At 40.5% G+C, this 14667-nt stretch overlaps 1 protein-coding gene across 1 annotated transcript; it reads left to right on the forward strand.

Annotated features, from left to right (window-relative positions):
* Positions 1-27: 27 nt before the first annotated feature.
* CDR2 (cerebellar degeneration related protein 2) lies at positions 28-12356 on the forward strand. Its single transcript, XM_062503741.1, has 5 exons — positions 28-106; positions 5313-5425; positions 9898-10046; positions 10202-10366; positions 11489-12356. Exons 1-5 carry the CDS (start codon positions 28-30, stop codon positions 12354-12356), a joined length of 1374 nt encoding a protein of 457 aa, XP_062359725.1.
* Positions 12357-14667: the final 2311 nt, after the last annotated feature.

A 14667-nucleotide genomic window follows, 5' to 3' on the forward strand; every position in this document is an offset into this window, starting at 1 on the left:
CAGCCGCCCGTGAGGGGAAGGGGCGCGATGCTGGCCGACAGTCTGGTGGAAGAGTTCGAAATCCGCGAGGATGAGCCCTGGTACGACCAGCAGGACCTGCAGCAAGGTGAGCCAGGGCGGCCGCGGGGGGCGTGTGAGGAGGGTGCGTAGCGAGCCGGGTGTGTGAGGGAAGGGGCCGTGGGGAACGCCGCGGGGGTCAGGGAGGGGGCCGCGTTGGGCGGGGCGTGTGAGGCGAGGGGCTGTGGGGAGCCGCCGGGCGCGGGGCGTGTGAGGGAAGGGGCTGCAGCGAGGAGAGCGTGTGAGGGAAGGGGCCGCGGCGGGCGGCCAGGAGGCAGCGGCACCGCGGCGATGAGGGGCGCCGGGAAGGGCGCTCGGGGGCCGGGGGTGGTGGGGCGGCGGCGGGCGCGTCCGTCGTGCCGGGCTCGGAGCGTCGGAGCCCGGGATCCCCACACGGCCGCGCTTCCCGCCGCCGCCGAATCGCTGTCACCGGGAACGACTGCGGCCGTCTTTGTCTGAGGGAAGGAGGTGCGGCAGCCGAGCGGAATGGTGCCGGGTTCCCTCTCCGCCCGGTGGGAGGGAAGCGGCTCCTCGAAAAGTTGCAGCTTTCACGGAAGGTGAAGGTGCCCGGTTCGGGGCAGGCGCTGGAAGCACCGGGGTAGGATGCGCTATTGCGCCTTGTTGAGTTCTTTGTAAGGGCTTCCAGTGGATGAAGTTGTAGTTGTAGCACTGCTCGATTAGTTGCAGGTTCCTTATTAAAAACTCTTGAGGTTTTCTTAATAAAATATCAGATAACTCCACCTCAGAAATATACATGCATAGCTTCTGTATGTAATTTCATCAGTAGGTCTTAAAACAGTACATGCGAGAGGTAAACGCTGTTCATTTCACAGATGAGAAAGGAGCCGCAGGAATACAAGTATAATTGCACTAAAAATCTTGTAACAGGCATGATATGGAAAGAATGTGCAGTTTCCTTAAGAGCTTAGTGGCATTTATGACTGGTATTTACTTAAGTTACTTAGTTCTACTTTTTGTTCTTAATCCCGAGTTTGTTTTGAAAGGCCATCTGAAAGCTGTGGCTTCCTGCAAACCTCCTCCAGTCTTGTGCGTTTTGCTTTTATGTTGAAACACATTAATTCTTGGGATTGGAGTGTGCTGCTGTACTGTAAACCATAGAGAATGCTAAGCACTATTCACACTGAGATCAGGTATCTGACAGCAGAAACTCTTTTTGAGACGGTACCAGGTCTCTCTAATTGTATGCTAGATAAAATAGCTAAATGAAAGCTGTATTTAGGTACTCCTCCCCCAAAATTGATGTTTTCCTGGCTCTAGGATACAAACAAATCAGTTGAAATAAGATCCTGAAACTACAGTTTGCTGTCAAAAGGAAGAGAGTGAAGAGAGTGATTCAGTGATGTTTTTACCTTGTCAGTTTTTATGGATTAGAAGACCTACAAAGAGACTTCACAATGTATAACGACTGACTTCTTGTCTTTTTGGTGTTTCTCTACTTACATCTTTTAATTAAAATGAGTGAAATAATCACCAGTTGACTCTGCTGTCACCTTTTAAAAAACATTCCATTCTAGAGGTTAGTGTGTTTTGGGGGTTTGGTTAACATGCTCTCAACACGTGGACAGTCTTTTTCTGGGGATTCTCTCTTTACAAGCCTAAATGGAGTTCATGAATAGCCTTGCCAAAAGGAAAAGGAGGAAAATAAAACGATGGGCAAGTTAAAATGCAAAGAAGAAATTCCTTACAGGAGTGTTTTTTAAACATTGTACTCTATTTGTGGTCTGTGAAGGATACTACTCCTCCTGCTGCTGAGGCTACAACACACGGATGTGTGTAAACAGGGTAGTAAGAGTGCTTATCAAGGTCTCCTGAAACTCTTCACAACCCAAACAATCAGTGTATGTTTAAAAACTGATGAGTATGATTATGAGAACCTAGGTTGTAGAACATCAGACAGCACCCTGAAACAAGCTTGAAGTCCTTGTCAGTTGGTCTTTGAAACTTAAAATTAAGGTAGGGGTTTTGGAAAACCTTGATAGTTTTCACACATACCAAAGATTTTCGCCTTGAAAGTAGAGATGGGCTTTTCTGGCATACTGCTCATAAATAAAGTGCTCATGGAATTCTTGTAAGGATGGAAACAGCCATCCTTCTGCAATGTTTTGCTGAAGTATGTTGACCTTTAAAAAAGAATTTTTTTATATGGACTGCACTTTTTGCATCCTTGTGTTACTTGCTTTTATAAAACAGATGGTATTCTGAATACAGAATAGGAAATATGAAACTAAGTAGGAAAAGTTCCCATTTTTCAGTTAAGTAAGCTTACACTAGGCTTACTTACACATCTTGTGCAATTAGTACCTTTTGCTGTTCAAAAGAATGGGCTTAATTTTAGACTGAAAATTCTCTGAGTAATTCTGTTAGGTGGGTTATGAAAAAGAAGAGAAGGATTTTGATACTGGTTTTACCTTTTTTTCAATGATGGTAATGCAGTCAGAAGAGATGGTGAAGCGCTGGTAAGTGAGGGCTGTTCTACATCACAGAAGACATCCTTGAAGTCTTATTTTGAAGATTTCTGATGGTGCTGTTAAACAACAGTACAACTAATCAGATTTACTAAAATGAAGGTCTTTAGATCTGCACACATACGCATTTTGCATTATTAAAAACCTCTCTGCTTCCATCTTTATGGTGAAAAGGAAAAAGGCATGTCTGTCAAAATTTAGCTGTTGCTTTGCATAAATTTACAACAGAAAACGTAGTTTTGCTTCTAGTGTTCTACCATAACGCTCTCCAGAGAAATGTAAATTAATACTTTCCATTTTGTATCTGGAAAACATACATGGCACATCTCTGTTGTAAAATTTGCTCTTTACAGGGCTTCTATGTACTTGACAATGTAGAAAAACGGATGCAAAAAATTCAGAACTTTAGAAGAGGTGAAATCATTTCAGTACCCGCTTTCTCTAGAGTTAAGGTTTTATTGTATATTCCTGAGTGCTCCCACTTGTATTCTCCCCCTCACAAACAAATTGCCTTAATTATAAAAGTGTTTCTCCCACAGTAACCCATTTGTGCTTCTGCCAGTCTAACAAACAGAATGAGTGTGAAGTAGGACATGAATTCTGTTATTCACCTTGTATTCCAAGTACTGTGTGGTATGTGCTATTTGATTTAGTGGATGAGGGGGCATTTAAGAATGAAGCTATAAACTCCTAAATGTACTTAAACATGAAAACAAACTTTCACTTTGGGAGGGGAAACAGTAATAATTCCATTATGCATTATATCTTTAACATAATCCTAAATCCTCTCTAAAGATATTATTTTACTCGATTAAAATAATAGACTATTTAGTCTTTGCCTTGAATGATGCTAGTATTGTTTTAAAGATGATGGCTCCTAGTAAAGATCTGTGCAGTACAAGAACTTGTGAAGCAGAACTCCATTTTCTATAGGATAATGAATTCATTGAATTTGAAGACTGCAGTATTTTGTAACGAAATAGAACAAACAGTTTGGTGTTTGACTGGGAGTTATTCTGTCCATGGGTAAACAATGTGCAATCTCTTTACCAAATGGGAAAAATTTAAGCAGGATGCCTTGAGTTTTCCTTATCCAAATATTTTAAATCCTCCTTTGTAAGGAGTGGTGCTACAGTGAAGAAGCAATGTGAAGATAAACTCCTAAGTATAGACCAGTATGCCTTATACCTTTTAATTGTACATCTTTTGAAACTGAAGAGCTCCCATGCAGTGGGATTTCTTTTCAGCAATTTTTATGGCATTTATGTTAAGAATCTGACCTTAAGGTAGGAAACAATGCATCGTGGCTGTAAAGAATGTGTAAAGATTAGCACAGCTGTTATTTTGCCAGAACTGGACATCTACAGCTTCATAGACAAATATTTGTTCTGATTTGTCCTTGTAAATCAAATTGGGCTTTGGCTTACGTGTGGAGATGGAGTAATCATGTTGGACAGGCTGCCAAACTGAAGGGTTAGCACAAAACAATGTTGGAACAGTATTGTATGTATTACAGTTCCTAGCTGATAAGATTACTGAGAGGGGGCAGGAAAGAGTAGCATAACTTGTTAAAAAAAGGGCATCACAATCAAATGAAAGTAGAATTATTAATGTGTTTGCTTCTCCAGCTGTAACTACTGATGATGGAATATGTCTCCTGTTTATTAATTTAGGGTTATGCTTCTTGATGGGACTCAAAGTTTTTCTTGTCTTTTCTTCTCTTTCTGATTAATGATACATGTTCTGTGTGAGAACTGACTAGGTGGTATTGCATGCATGCAGGTCATGGGTCAGGTGATGGGAAGGAGGTGGAAAATGAGAGATTCCTAGAGATCTGTTCGATCTTTGAGGTGTAGTACCCTCCACAGAATAACTACCATTTTAGCATTAACACCAAGATTTATTACTTTGTGACATTATGTTAGCTTTTAAATTACTTACCTTTCAATGTAATAATACAGAATATGTAGCACTTCTGATGCTGTTGAGCAAATATCAAGCTTCCCTCTAGAATAGAGCTGAGTGTTCAGGTGACTTATTTCTTAATTTGCAACAACTACAGTCACTGCACCCTGGAGGTGATTGAAGATGACTGAAGTGAAATTGAGATTAAGTGCCCGAGAACAAATGACATTTAAAGCGATGTTTTGGAGCACATGAAACAGTTCTTGTCACCTGGGTTTATGAACTTGAAAAGCAGAATAGCTGCAAGTCTCCATCAGTTTTATGTCTTTTGATATTATTGTTTCACCATAAAAAGCATCTGAAACTTTCATTTAGCACTTTGATCCTGAGTGACCTGAACTCTGGTAGAGAGGTAATGGGGAAGAACAGTCAAGTCAGTAAAGAGTTCATCAGCTTTGGCCTGGGTCTAGACTGATGAATATTTACCATCTATTCTGCTGTGCTTATTCTTCTGAGTGCTGTAAAGAGGGGGAAGCCCAGGAGACCTGAGGCAGAGCTGGTGCAGACTGTGCACGGTGTGGGAGGTGAACATGGCTGGGTGTGTCTGAAGGGCCATGGAGGAACTGAGGAAGCTTCATGACATAAAAGCATCTCTGGGTCTCAGGGCTGACTTAGGCTCACATTAGAGATGGTAGATCAGTGTTCTACTTTGGTATAAGCTAACTCCCGTGTTGGGTACTGGAGATAACTTGGAGCAGTTATAACAGCTGTAAGAAAATATGTCAAATACTTGATAACAGGCTTTAGAATTAGATTACCTCATTGTTTCTCTCACTTACATGCAAACATGATTTCTTTGTTTAGATCTTCACCTTGCTGCTGAGCTTGGGAAGACACTACTGGACCGTAACACTGAACTAGAAGAATCCTTACAGCAAATGTATGCAACAAATCAAGAGCAATTGCAGGAGATAGAGGTAAAATATCTAAAGGATCCCCATGTGAAAGCAGCTAGACCTGCAACATACAGTGTATAAGTTAAGATCTGAATTTCTTGAGCTCTAATGGAAAATACTGAACAATCTTTCACCACTTCTGCTCTTTTGAGAATTTGAGAACCAGTGTAGGGGGCTCATACTTAGAACTGTTTTTGTGATTACCAGAAGCTTTGTGCCACTAAATGTTGGATTTGATTTGTTTAATGACAAATGACTGGTATTCCTCAGTTTTGTACAGAAAAGATACTTCAGTTATTTTTATTGCTAAATGTTGCTGAACTTGCCAGGTAAAATAACATTTAATTATATGATGATAAATACATTAATAATTTAAATATTATGTGAGAATTTCAGTGATTGCAGCATTGAAATTTAAATTCTGGTAAGTGCAGAAGTGAGATTTAAGTAAAATCTGAAGATATGTACTTCCAGTAAACTGAGCTGTGATAAAGGGAGCTAAAGTCTATTTCAATGTAACAGAAACCCTGCAAGGACAAAACCCCCAACAAACAACAAAGAATAGACAAAAATTCCCACTTAAGTAGTATCTAAATATAGGCTATAGTGGATATATTTTTCCATATTTTCTGGGGGAAAAACCCAAAAACATGACCATCCTTTCAAAACCACTCATCTTTAGATAATAGAGTGGAAAAAACTGGCTATTTTTGGCAATTTTTCTCTTTTTTTTTTTTAATATTGCCTGTGTTCTTGCAGACCTAGCATTTGTCAGCATAATGAGATTTTTTTTTCAGCTATTAGAGGGTAGTGCATGGTCTCTAATAATTAAATTATTAAATATTCAGGACTTTGCTGACTGACAACATATTGAAAACATAGTCATTGGTTCTGGTGTGAATCACAGGGAACAGGCTGTGACTGGTATGTACCAGATTTTGACAAAATCTGAGTTCCTTTGTTCTAGCAGTACTACAGAGATATGCATTTTGTACAGCTGCAACTTCAGACTGAAAACGCTCACTATTGTAGTGGCAACAGGTAATTGAAAGAATCCTAACCTTGATAATTACAGAATTAGAGGTGTCTTTAAAGTAGTTAACACAAATGTAGCATTTTTAGTAAGTGATGAGTGGTTTCTGAGTGCAGGTTTGATTTGTGGGTGTGTTTTTAGAAGTTACTTTTGTTTCGTACCTCATCTATTAGCTCTTTCTTCTGTTATGTGCTAACTATAATCTTTGTTATCCTGTTCATTCTGAGATACAATGGTTGGAATGGCTGATATTTATATTACTGCCACAGCATTAGAATGTGTATTTACTTATCCAGAGACTGAAAATACCTCATTGCCATGAAATAATTTTTATAAAAAGATCAGTTGTTAAGGTGTTGAGAGGACAAACACTTCCAAGGTACTATACAAATACTGTACACAAGGTACTTGTATGAACAACCATATTTAAGAAAGTGTTTAGCAGAGTTACAGCCAGCACACCTTCTGAAATAACACACCAGAACTTTGTGATAGGCAACTAACCTGGCTGATCCAGTGTAGCTGCTTAATAAGCAGATGTATTTTAACACTATCTAGAAATGTGGAAAATACATTATTGCTAAGCTACATTGATTTACAGAAATAGTCTAGTGCTGTTAAGAATGCAATATCCTATTGGTTTAAGCCAGTTTATTTGCTTAAGCTGTTCTGTTGTTTCAGTGTTTATAGATGACGTAAGAGACCTTCAGCTCCAGAAGTGTCACAAATGTCCTTCCAGCAGTGATCTATGGTTGGCATGTTGCAGGGGCAAGTGCATGTGTGGTCAGACAAACTCTCACATGACAGATCGATTTTTTCTCTCAATGTCTTGCTCTACCAAGTCTTTGGCAGTACTGCTTTTTGAAGGCTTTATCTGATAACTCTTCAATCTTGTTCCTCCTCTCCCTCAAGGAGAGTGGGAGAATGCCCCCACGAGAGTTCTTTGTGATGCTTCTGATATATAAATAATGCCTGCACCTTTTCTTTGCCCAGCTTGTTCAGCCAAAGACTGTATTTGTATCTGCTGCAGTAACATGCTGTATTCTCAGTCCTGTCTCAATCTTTGCTCTTTCCTCAATGCCATTTAGAAGTGTAATAGCAGCACAAAATATTTCTTCCTTAAAAGAAGTTTCTCTTGCTTCTGGATTTCTGGCAGAAAAGGGAAAATGAACCCCTTGTTCAAATACCCAGAGAAACTCTCCAGTTGAGGAACTGGATATATTAGCTTATTGGCACAAGGAATTGTTACACAAATTCACGGAAATAAATGGGAATAAAATTTGCATATGCAAGGGGTAAAGCAGTTCAATCTATTATTTTCATACCAGCATTTCTGTCTCTTGTGGGATCACAGGATACCTGTGCAAATAATATATTCAGTCTCTATACCTGATTTTTCCCAGTTTTCAAGTGCTTGTCTCTCTAACCTACATGTGATCTTTCAACTGTTCCTGTAGCTACTCTGTTGAATTTCTGTACTATCTTTTTCAGTGCAGTATACCCATGTAAATCTTTGGGACCTTTTTCCTATTAATTTGGATCTTACCAGTACCAAAGTCTAGAATTGGCAGAAAACCATTCTGAAATACGGCACTTCCTTTTCTGCACTGGAAGGGAAGGGTCAAAGGCTGCAGTGTACTTAAGATTACATCTCATATTAAACACTGACACAAACATTTTACAACTTTGCATCATTATATCTGACCTTTGTGCTGACGTGTGCCACTAACTAATCACTATAGTAATAAATAAATAGTAATAAAGAAACAGTAATAAAAAATAAATGCAATACAGGCTACATCCTTCCTGAATCAGTTCTCAGCACTCAGGCATTGGAAATCCTGACACTCTCCAATTTTCATGTGCTAGAATGCAAGGTGCTGCTTCATGTTAGTTGCTCGGTTGTTCAATTAAACATGAACTTCTAAAATATTTATTACATCATCTTTGGTGGTCTGGTTATGCCAGGTAACTGGACACCAGCCCTGAAGATACTGGAGATGGAAGATGGAGGAAGTGGTGCTTCAACCCTTCCATTCATCTCAAACATCTACAAAAGCCCATTGTAGTAAGAGGCAACATCTCTTCAGGCACCAAAGCCTTGGCTCCTGTGCTTGGGCACACTTGTATTGCTGAAGAAAGTCTGAGGATCTCCAGCTCCTTCCTTCAGCTATAACCAATAGGGAAAGTTAATCTGAAATGGGTCACATTGAGATTCTACTGCTAATCTATGTTCTATTTTTGTGTAAATCCTCTGTCATGTGTGCACAGGCTACAAAAGGATCTAGCTAACAGCTATCATGTTGATCTTCTAGAAGTCTGCATGGAGCAGTTACTAGTCCTAGATTAACTTATTATCTGTTCTTAAATTGCCTAAAATGTAAACCTACCAATCTTCTAATGAGGTAAAAGGTTAAGTAGAATATTAGAAGTTTTGAGTATGTAACTGGCCTATGTAAAGAGAATTAATTCTGCTGGAGTTTGCTGGATGTTCCTACTTGAAGTTTAACTTTAAGACAGTAACATGTAGCAATACAGTACATATTGTAAGATACAAATTCCATATAAGAACAAAATATTTCAGGTTTAGAGGGTTAGACTCAAACAGAAAAGAACTGTTGCATGTAAATGCTCATGTCTAGGGTGGGAGAATATAAGACTTTTTTTTAAAAGAGATTTAGGTGATTGTGAACTGCTTAGACTAAGAATTTCAAGCTTTCTGACGTTATTCAGGAAACTAAACAGTCTGTGTAGTTAATTGTAAAACCCAAGAGGATTAAATTGGGAATACTTCATGTGAGGCTTTATTTTTTAAAAAGGCTAGGAGACCTTTGTTTGGAATTAGAGTAACTGGAATAATTCCCTGTGAGTCATTAAAGATTTGAATTCAATAACTTGATTATACTTCCTGACACATATTAGCCCACATAGTGTCTTAAGAGTGAACACAACTTGAATTCTGCTGTGCTGAACCTAATTCTGCTTCAGACTGGAAGAGCTTGGGTCAGCTGAAAGTACATTTCATTCTGGACAGTGCTACCCAATATTTCAGTTTTAATGCTGAGAAAGCTGTTGGGTCAACACAGTTTAGAATTTTCTGTTGGAGCACACTGCAACCTTTAGGACACAGTGGATAGGTAAGGGGTGTGTTGGAGCCTGAAGGCTCTATCAGTGCTGACTGCAGCACAGCCCCGTGCAGAAAGCACAGATAAAGACAGCTGGCACCATCAAACCCAGCTCCTCCAGGTAAGGGCTGCTTTATCAGCCTGGGGTGACCTCCATGACAAAGGCAAGCTGCCTAGCTAGTTACTGATAGTGTCTCTTCAGCTTGCCAAAGCAAACATGGAAATTTCAATTTGGAAAACTTGGGAGTTTCTCTCTGAATGCGAACAAAAATGCAGTATAGGAGCTGTAGCTTGTGTTTCAAGAGTAAACCAGTAACAGCAGAACTGTCTTGCAGTACCTCACGAAGCAAGTGGAGCTCTTGCGGCAGATGAACGACCAGCATGCAAAAGTCTATGAACAGCTGGATGTGACAGCAAGAGAACTGGAAGACACTAATCAAAAACTGGTTGCAGAGAGTAGAGCTTCACAACAAAAGATAATAAGGTAACAAACTCTTACAGATTCCCTCCCCCTAGCTATTAATATCAATAAGAGCAGTCCAGGTGTATTTGTGTAGTTACTGGGTGTCTGTCTAGTGGTGTTCTACAATACTGGCAAATTGAAAGGTTAGTTTTATTTAAAGGTCTTTTCACCTTTAGCTTGACAGAGACTATTGAAAGTCTACAAACACACATAGATGACCTGCAGCGACAAGTGGAAGAACTGAAAAAGCCTGGACGGGGCCGGATGAGCCAGGAGAGATCTGAGCAGCCAAGATCAATGCACAGTTTCTCGTGTTTGAAGGAGCTGTATGACCTCCGCCAGTAAGACTTTTTTACCTTGCATACTAAAGAATACCAAAACTATTTTAAGCAAAACCTTAAACCTAAGACACGAGTACAGATACCAGACAAGCTGGAAAAAAACTATTACAATGATATTCACACAATTGGCAAAGTATCTCTGCTGTGTAGTGCTGTCATTACTTCTGGCCTGTTTCTAGACCACACTGGTATTGGTGCTCCACTTTCTCCCCAAAGCCAGCCATATAAATGGTAGCCTAGAAAGCTTTCAACAGTTTGCACCCCAGTGTTTTCCGTCAGATAAAAGCAAACACACAGATAATCTGAAAAACAAACTTACCAAATGCAAAATATTTCTTGTAACTTACTCTTTCCTTGCATGTCTATGGATGTTGCATTAGCTTTTTTGGACTTAAGCTGATTAAAGTGACACCTAAGCTGTGAAAACGGTGCTTGGGGTGCTGGGCTGCCTTTTAAATGTAAACCCATTTGACTCAGCTGAACTGCATTAGTGGGACCATTGGGACAATCACCTGGTATAAGCTCAGACTAACTACAAGCCTAGAGGGCAATTTTGTAAGGGAAGCACCTCCACAGACAGAACAGGCTCTTCTGTCTACATGGAGATAATAGTCTAGAATAAATCATAAATCCAAACAGAAGTTATTTCTTGACAATTCAAAAGATAAGTGGCTCCTTCAAGCTGCCAAAGGCTTGTGAAAATACCAGTCTCCAGTGATGCTTTGTCAATTATGAAGCTTGTTTCTACATCAATAGTGACAAAGTTACAAGAGTGGAGTGCTGTAGAAAACATCAGTGTTAGAAAGTACTGCATGGTACAGGGAGGCAGTTTCAAACTTGTAATTTAAACTTTTATTTCTCAATGAGCTTGTCTGTAACATGAAACTGTTAACAAACTTCTATTCTGCCTAAGCTGCGAGCTTGGTTTGATGGCATGCAAGTCCTAACAAATTCTGTTCTGATTGCTAGATTGGCTGATTGGTTAGTGCAATGGCCCCTGCTAGTATTCTGAAGTGTGTTAGCACACAGTTTAAATACATCATTAGTTACCCAGGACAGGAAAACTTTAGGTGTGGTCAGCTGTACTTCCTATGTTTGATAATCCTTATTTTGTTTCTGCAGGTATTTTGTTTATGATCATGTCTTTGCAGAAAAGATTACTTCAATGGATAGTCAGCTAAGTCCTCTAGAAGAAGAAAATGAGAAATTAAAGAAGGCAGTGACAGTTCTGCAAGCCCAGCTGAGCCTAGAGAAGGAGAAGAGGGTAAGCATGGAAGAGGAATACAATCTTATGGTGAAAGAAAACTGTGACCTGGAGCGGAGGCTGGTCGATACAGACTTGTATCGGGCTCGTGCGGAGGAACTGGAAGCAGAAGTAGCTGAAATGCGACAGATACTTCAGTCTGAAAACACGCTCCATAATGCAGAGAAATTGGTGCCGGAATCCTTCTTCATTTCCTTCAAGGAATCTCTAGACAAGGAGCTTGGTCAGAGCCTGGCAGATGATGGACTTCTGACAGTATCGGAGCTTGAGAAGAAGGCACTGAAACGGAGCAGCAGTGAAAGCCTCCTGAGCAGTGCTGCCGGGGCAGACATTCTCAGGGGCCATGAAGAAACGTGTATTAGGAGAGCTGAAGCTGTGAAGCAGCGAGGAATCTCTGTACTCAATGAAGTTGATGCTCAGTACAATGCTCTGAAAGTGAAGTACGAGGAGCTTTTGAAGAAATGTCAAATGGATGAAGATTCTTTGAAACACAAGGCTGTACAAACAATGAAGCAGTATTCCAAAGACCTAAATGTGGGGAACACCCAGTATGATCTTTCAGCTAGCAATCAAGAATTCACAATTGCTGAGCTCAGTGACTCTTCCACAAATGCCCCCCCTGAATATAAAGCACTATTCAAGGAGATTTTTAGCTGTATCAGAAAAACAAAAGAAGAAATAGATGAACACAGAGCAAAGTACAAGACTCTCTCCTCTCAGCCATAACCTTATGTGTTAGTCAAGAACACACTTCATATGAATGTCAGAAGACCCCTTAAACAGATGTGTGTCTTAAGCACTCCAAATGAATGTTTTGGATTGGCTGGTAGTCCTGTAGTTAACAAGCTAGTTAGTTTTCAGCTAGATTCCCTGTTTCTGTGTAGCAGTAGATTTAATGTTTAGCACTGTTGGACAAACTAGTGGTTGTAAAGTAAACGACCATCATAGCTTAATGCTACACTACTACTTCATATTACACTTCATCTCTGGCCAGAGCAGTGACTGACACTTATTTCCTTAGTCCTTTTCGGAAATAACAGAGCTAAGAACTCTGAATCTCTCACAGAAACCAGATTAAAGCTTTCCTTTGGTTCATAGGGATGATCCAGCCCTGTGACTACACTGATGTAGCAAATGAACAAAAGCAAAGCCCCAACCAGTCCCAGGGGCAGCATCTCCTCAGCTCCAGGAGGGGAGCAGTCCAGCCATCTTACTTTGGCAGGGTGGTGGAAAGCTATGCTTGCTTCAAGCCAGTACCACGTTTTCATAATCACTAAGCTCTCCCACAGATTAGTATAAATGTTTTCCTACTAAGAAAGGATTTGATGTAAAGTTTGTGTGGCTTTTTAGATACGGTTTCCTTTGTAGGGCACTTTGTCTTAAGGCAAGATACTGTGAATTGACTCTTAAGTGTTATTTGGGACCTAAGGTTCTCTGGTGGAATGTCTGCAAAGTACATTTTTATGTGTATTTGGAAAGTTAGAGAGTTGTTATTTAGCTATTTAACTTTAGAAGTAGCGTTGACATAGTGGAGTAGCTTTTAATGTTGCATACCACAAACTCCAAGTGCTTGAAGAGACAGGCCAGGTAAAAAACCTTATATTGTTTTGTCTGTTGCTTCCAGTGTTGGCCTCTCTGGACCTATTCCATGCTGCCTGGGGGGTGGGAGGATGGACACTATTGCCAGCACTATCCTACTGAAAATGGGACCACACTCCTGTTCTCCCTCTCTTTTTCCACTGCCTAATAGTAATTAATACAGTACTTAATTTCTGAAAAGTAAAGAACATGGAGAAGGTTGTTCTTTGGAACAATATGAAATTAAGAGGAAGAAAAAAAGGCACAGTGAAAGGTGATATCCTTGTCCTTGAAAAGGGTCTCATAGCTTAATGTGGCCAGCAGTTCTTGGGAAGCAGCTTCCTGCTGAGTTGCCGTGAGGTACCAAACCCTTGACCCAGAATGTTGACAGTTCCTCAGCTTTAGTCCAGCTGCTGCTGCTGCAGCTCTGCTGCCTTATGCTGTTCTCTGTTCAGCTTGTCCTTCAGGTGCAGTATTAAGACTTCATGTTGTGGGAGTCTCTCTAAAACATGTATTGCAGTCTGAAAATTATTTAAAAATGGGAATCTGAATCTTCTGAATATTTTTCTAAGCAAATAAATAATCCAGTCGAGCTACATGTGTAAGTAGTAATTATATCCATCTGTGCCAATCAGGAAACTGAACTTGGTGCAGATGGCACCTGCATTATCTAGTCTTGCCATCTTTCCTACAGAGCTCAGATGGAGTTCTCATGAAATTTGTATTCTAGAAAAGCTACACTACATGGAAAAGAACAGGTCTGTCTAGGGCAGAAATCCAGATGGAAGTAGTTTTTCCTCGTGGTTTTTGTCAGTTCTGCTCAAAAAAGAAGTGAGGGTGGCGAAAGCAGAAAAGCTGCTCTGCAGTGAGGTTACTGTCCTGTCACTGTGTGCCCCTGTCCCACCCTAGTTTGGAGACTGGAAAGCAGTAACCTGAGAAGGGCACAAAGTGGTTCACTACCAGTTCCTTACCACTTCAGGGATGGGGCAAACCACACCTGCTGGGCAGAAGACGTGTAAAAGCAGTTCCAGATTTTTTTGGCTAAATAGGTGATCTTCAGTGGTTTATTACTTCTGGCTAATTCAGAGCAGCTCAATAGGAATAATTTCTATGCTTTAAAATACCAAAAATATTTCCTCAGAACTTCTTGATTCTTCTGTACCGTACTTCCCCCTTGGCTACCTGTGCCATTGCTGAGCTCTGGCTGTCCTGCCAGGCTGTGCAGTAAATCCCTCCAGGCTGGGCTCTTAGAGCTACTCCGAGAGTGCAGCTTTCTCAGAGAGCTTTCCAGCCACAGGCACTGGGTCAGTGCCAGCCAGGGCTGCCTGACTACAGAACACATCCCAGTTTTATTGATGCAGTTAATAAACTACACTAACCTATTAAGTAAGGAAGACTTCTAGCCATTCAAAAATAGCCATTTTCCACCAAAATGTGAAATGCTGTAAGTATGGTAACA

The sequence above is a fragment of the Cinclus cinclus genome, chromosome 16, assembly GCF_963662255.1.
Source record: "Cinclus cinclus chromosome 16, bCinCin1.1, whole genome shotgun sequence".
Lineage (NCBI taxonomy): Eukaryota > Metazoa > Chordata > Aves > Passeriformes > Cinclidae > Cinclus > Cinclus cinclus.

What these genes read in the sequence shown, in the direction of transcription:
- CDR2 (XM_062503741.1), top strand. Translation starts at nt 28, where the DNA reads ATGCTGGCCGACAGTCTGGTGGAAGAGTTCGAAATCCGCGAGGATGAG. An exon ending in CCAGCAGGACCTGCAGCAAG is followed by an intron (nt 107 to 5,312) that starts GTGAGCCAGGGC and finishes TTCTTTGTTTAG; the next exon opens with ATCTTCACCTTGCTGCTGAG. An exon ending in TCACAACAAAAGATAATAAG is followed by an intron (nt 10,047 to 10,201) that starts GTAACAAACTCT and finishes TTTCACCTTTAG; the next exon opens with CTTGACAGAGACTATTGAAA.